The 5,586-nt window shown below is 52.3% G+C and overlaps 1 protein-coding gene across 1 annotated transcript; it reads left to right on the top strand.

Moving 5' to 3' along the window:
- The first annotated feature begins 2,558 nt into the window (after positions 1-2,558).
- LOC107184301 (chromosome unknown open reading frame, human C9orf152) lies at positions 2,559-4,392 on the top strand. The gene is made up of 2 exons (XM_015568773.1): positions 2,559-3,121; positions 3,444-4,392. Exons 1-2 carry the CDS (start codon positions 2,801-2,803, stop codon positions 3,618-3,620), a joined length of 498 nt encoding a protein of 165 aa, XP_015424259.1. The 5' UTR covers positions 2,559-2,800; the 3' UTR covers positions 3,621-4,392.
- The last annotated feature ends 1,194 nt before the right edge of the window (positions 4,393-5,586 follow it).

Raw genomic sequence — 5,586 nt, 5'->3', positions numbered from 1 at the left:
GGGGTGGGCGGATGGGGTGGCGGGTGGGTGTCCATAGCTCTAAGCAGGACTGGGCCCAGGCTCTGCTGGCCTGCTCTCCTGATGGGGAGAGTGGAAATGCTGGAGTCAGAGCCCAATAGAGGGGCTGGTGCAGGCAGCTCTGAGGGCTCCAAGCTCCTGGCCCCTGAGCCAGGCCTCACCCAGGCACCTGGCCGGCAGCCTGCTGTCCCCTGGCCTCTGCTCTTCTGTTTCCATCTTGCTGGACGGGTCTGCCTGGTGCACAGACTTGGCCCCTGCAAGGCCAGGTGGGGAGATGGGGGCTCTGCTTCCTGGATGGTCTTACCAGGCACCTCTTGCAAACCCAGGAAATGTGGCATCGCCAACAGCCCGGGCACCAGGCACCGGCCAGGGGAAGGGCAGGGCTCGGGGTCCCTGGAGGAGCCCTAGCTGGGGAGCTGGCTCATCGCAGCCTCAAACAGCAGCCAGGGAGGTGCAAGGAGACACAGCAGCCCACCTCGCCTCAAGGGGTGAAGCCTGCTTCTGTGGGAATCCCGATTTCATTGCGGGAGGAAGTTAGGAACCAGGCCCAGAAAGCAAGCGATTGTGAGACCCTGGTCCTTCCACCTCTCCCAGAGGGACTGACCCCAGGAGGTGGGAAGGTCCCTGGGAGTGGCTGTGGGCATTGGTACCGTCAGGATGGGGCTTTAAGGAAGCATCACGCCCCCACCTCCTCTGTTCTCAGAGAAGCACAGGGCACTTTGAGTATCTGTAAAGGTTTCCATGTTGTAAAGGTTTCCATCCCAGAACACACAGCTGTAAGTTAAGAAAACGGTACCGCGGGTCCGAAGCAGGAACCAGTCTTCAGAATTCCCACCGGAGTTAGTGTTTGTGGGACAGTGACTTTGCAGATGTGGCCTCCTGGGCCCTTGTTTCTCCTGGATTCCCAGGCCTGGAGCGCAGGGGCTGCCCCTGACTTCGTCCCCCAGCGCTCTCCACTCCTGCCAGACACTGTCACCTCCTGGGCCTCCTGCAGGCGGCAAAGGACAGAATGCTCCAGAGAGCTGCACTGATGTTCCGGAGGCCACTGCAGGCTGGTCACAGGCCTGCTTCCTGTAGGAGCACGCCTTCCACACACCCATCCCCACAGCCCTCACTGCCACCAAGCGCCGACAGTCATGGCCACGTTCCACAGTGTAACGATAGGCCCCTGAAGAAGAGAGAGACTTTGGTCCGCACACTCACCCCTGAAGCTGTTCAGGCAAGCAGTGGGTGCTGCAATGTGTCCCCAGAGCAGAGTCTGTGGGAAGAAGGGCCAGCCCCCCAAAAGGAGCTGCTTCGAACACAATGCCTCCCTCCTCGCCGTGGGTGGTAAACCCATGGTCAGAGTCCCAGGACACACTGCCCGTAAGTTAAGACTTTCCCGCTGGTGCCCGTATGTGAATCCAGACATGGGTGACCACGTGTGTGCCTTCGCTCCTTGACATTCGTTCCGCCTGAAATGCTAGTTCCTTAGTTCTCCCTCGGCTCACTCCCCCGATGCAGGAAAAAACCGAGGCCTAGTCGGGCTGGTGTGGCTCAGAGGTTGAGTGTCAACCCAGGAACCAAGAGGTCACCAGTTCGATTCCTGGTCAGGGCACATGCCCCCTTTGGGTTGAGACTTGACCCCCAGTGGGAGGGCATGCAGGAGGCAGGCAGATCAGTGATGTCACTCTCTCATTGATGTTTCTATCTCTCTATCCCTCTCCCTTTTCTCTCTCTCTAAAAGTCAATAAAAACATATTTTTAAAAAACCCGAGGCCTATTATTAAATTCCATTACTCTTGCCTCTTTCTCCATATCATTGTTTCTCTCCCTAAATTTTATTATATTCGTTGGCTTATTGTTTTTCTCCCCCGCTAGAACACATCATGAAGGTATGGATTTTGTCTCAGTGTTCACTGCTGCATTACCAGGACTGAGGCTAAATAATGCCTGACCTATAATAAGTGCTCAATAAATATTTGTTGGAGGAATGAATAATTGTGTGTGTGCGAGAGAAAGAGAGACAGCTTGCATGGGTGTGAGTGTGTGAGGTTGGGAGGGGGTGCACACGTATGCTCATGTGTGTGTCCCTGTATATGTGTGCACACACACGCAATGTACTGGGCACCTGTCCTCTGTGGGAGTCAGAAACATGAGAGAGAAACATCGACCAGCCGCCCCCTGCACACTCCCCACCGGGGACGCGCCCGCAACCAAGGCACATGCCCCCGACCGGAATCGAACCCGGGACCCCTCAGTCCGCAGGCCGACGCTCCATCCACTGAGCCAAACCGGTTTCGGCTAAAAACATATTTTTAAAAAAACCGAGGCCTATTATTAAATTCCATCACTCTTGCCTCTTTCTCCATATCATTGTTTCCCTCCCTAAATTTTATTATATTCATTGGCTTATTGTTTTTCTCCCCCGCTAGAACACATGAAGGTATGGATTTTGTCTCAGTGTTCACTGCTGCATTACCAGGACTGAGGCTAAATAATGCCTGACCTATAATAAGTGCTCAATAAATATTTGTTGGAGGAATGAATAATTGTGTGTGTGCGAGAGAAAGAGAGACAGCTTGCATGGGTGTGAGTGTGTGAGGTTGGGAGGGGGTGCACACGTATGCTCATGTGTGTGTCCCTGTATATGTGTGCACACACACGCAATGTACTGGGCACCTGTCCTCTGTGGTATTTGGGGCGTAGTCCTCTTTAATGGAGCTGCCCAGGTGCCTCCCAGCGGTGACCCTGCTTGTGCCTTGCTTTCTCAGGAGGGAACACGTCTGCTTCTGCTGAATCCATGGTCAGTGCTGTTTGGATTAACAAGGAGAGGAGGCACTCACTATCCCAGGACAAGGTGGACCCTGAGGCAGCGGGGATGCTGGAGGAGGCGGACAGTGGCTATCTGCAGGTCCCCAGGTCTCCATGGCACACGCACCTACAGATGTACTGCTCAGTCCAAACCTTCCACCAGGACGCCGGCCAGCAAGTCAAACACCCAGGCATGTTCCCGGTCTCTGAGCAAGGGCTTCCCCAGGAGAGAGACTCGGGCTTGTTGGAGAGCAAGCAGGTGACTCAGCAAGAGACCACGACCCCAGAGGCAGCCCAGCATGAGTATCAGGTAGACCATCCCCAAACACAGACAGTGGGGTCCGGCTTCCACAACGGCCTTCAGGGTCCTTCCTCCATCAAGAACCCACAACGGCCTGGAAAACCAGTGCACTACCCATTTCCCCAGAGGAAAGCGCCCAGGATCTCCCAAGCTGCCCGGAACCTGGGCTTATATGGCGCCCCCTGAGGCTTTCTCCTCAGCCAGATGTCCCAGCCTTGAGGCCAGCTCTGGTCTCATCACAGAACCCGGAGGCAGAGCCACCAGGGGGACCCCTCGCTATGAGCAGAACTGGGCTACCTCACTGGTAGGGATTGTGGGAAATGAGTATCAGGTAGACCATCCCCAAACACAGACAGTGGGGTCCGGCTTCCACAACGGCCTTCAGGGTCCTTCCTCCATCAAGAACCCACAACGGCCTGGAAAACCAGTGCACTACCCATTTCCCCAGAGGAAAGCGCCCAGGATCTCCCAAGCTGCCCGGAACCTGGGCTTATATGGAGCCCCCTGAGGCTTTCTCCTCAGCCAGATGGCCCAGCCTTGAGGCCAGCTCTGGTCTCATCACAGAACCCGGAGGCAGAGCCACCAGGGGGACCCCTCGCTATGAGCAGAACTGGGCTACCTCACTGGTAGGGATTGTGGGAAATGAACTTCACAGTGGGCACAGTGGGAAATGGACTTCACAGTCCTTTAGAAAAGAAGAGCTTGCCCAGAGCAGATGGCTCACAGTTCAGGATGAAAGAGCGCTGTCTGACCCACGCAGCCCATTCTGCTCACACAGGAAGACATTGCTACATTGCTGGGGAGCTCTGGAGGCCTGTTCCTTAGGGAGGTCCAGTAGGACACCTGCTCAGTCCCTAGAACCAGGGAACCAGTTTGAAACATAAAAAACAGGGACCCTGGCCAATGGGATGCCCTAGCAGTGCCCCGGAGTCAATGAACGTGGACAATCTGGTTTCCAATATCTTCTGGTGATTTCTCACATGTTCTGGAGAAGATGGGCTCTGAGAATTGGCTTTTTCTGGTTGCTCTGCCTGGAGGCCAGCTCACTTACAAGTCACTACGTTCACTGTCACCATTTCAGCTTGAGCTTCCCACAGTATGGTCACCCTGGGGAAAGAGGGGCAGAACAATGCCACCTGCCACTTTGTGTTTGAGGGGTCTTGGGAAGGTTTGGTCACCTCTCACCGAGACTGCACATTCCAGTGTCATCCCAGATTTACTTCCTCCTGTCCTTCCCTTCCTCACTCCCTTTTCCCTCCCTTCCTTCCTTCCTTCCTTCCTTCCTTTCCCACAAACTGCTCCCCTTTCAGCCGAATGTGGGTCACTCTGGTCCTTCTGGGATGTTGTAAACCTGAGAGAAAGGACAGCAGGTGTTACTTGGGTGTGATGGGGAGTAAAGTATGTCTTTCCTGGTTAATGTTTGACTCCAGTAATGATATTTAAACACATCCAAGGTGCCTTTTCCTCATATCAATCCCTCTCTGCAAAGTTTCACCCCTACCCCCACCCCCGACACACCCCATGGCACAGTCTTGCCTATCCCCTTCCAGGATTGTCATTACAAGTCAAAAATACATATGTGCCTGCTCCTTGGACCATCCAGAAACGCACTCCAATGTGGAGATTCACTGTGATTCCTTTTGTGAATAACTAATAAGAGCTCGTTGTTAATTTTTTTTCACTGTTAATTTTTTAATAGTCTAATGAAAAACAAGAAAAATTCCTGAAAAACACTGTGTCCTTTGCTTTTGTTTTTAAAAGGATTCCCCACTGAACCCTCCCTACTATAGTGTATCAGTCAGGATAGGCTGTGTTTTGCTGCAGAAACAAACAACCCCCAAATCTCACAACAGAATCTTTTTTTCTTACTCATGAAGTCTACTGATTTTGGCAAACTCACAGGGCAGCTTTCCTGCATCTATTACCAGCAATTCAGGCTGCTTTAATCTTGTGACATCACTTTATCAATACTGGCAGGAGAAGAAGCTATGCATTAATAGTCATGTACTGACTCTCATCACTTTTACTCCCATTTCATTGTCCAAAGCAAGTCACATGGTCAAATCTCCACGTGAAGGGTATGAGAAAGTACGATCACCCCATGTACCAAGAAGGAGAGAAGAAATGGAAGCATGAGTGAGCAGCACCAATGGCTAACAAGGTAGATAGGGGCCAAGCCATAGCACAATACTAGGTTTCATTCTGAATACAATACGTAGCTATTAAGGGATTTACATACAAAACCAAATTTATTTTGATTTGCAAATTAGCCAGATCACTCTGGTTGTTCTAAGGAGAATGAGTTGAGGGTCACATTAAGAGGCAATGTCAGGGGAAAAGGGCCATGGCAAGTTCAAGTGGGAAAGATGCTGTTAATTCAAGCAAGAGGGGAAGCAGGGAGATGGAGAGAATGTGAATACGTCTGATATATACTTTGGAGATAGAGTCAATAGGATTTACTGGAGGAAAACGCT

Source organism: Myotis davidii, unplaced genomic scaffold (genome assembly GCF_000327345.1).
Source record: "Myotis davidii unplaced genomic scaffold, ASM32734v1 scaffold64, whole genome shotgun sequence".
Taxonomy (NCBI): domain Eukaryota; kingdom Metazoa; phylum Chordata; class Mammalia; order Chiroptera; family Vespertilionidae; genus Myotis; species Myotis davidii.
This window is presented reverse-complemented; position numbering and strand designations above follow the sequence as displayed.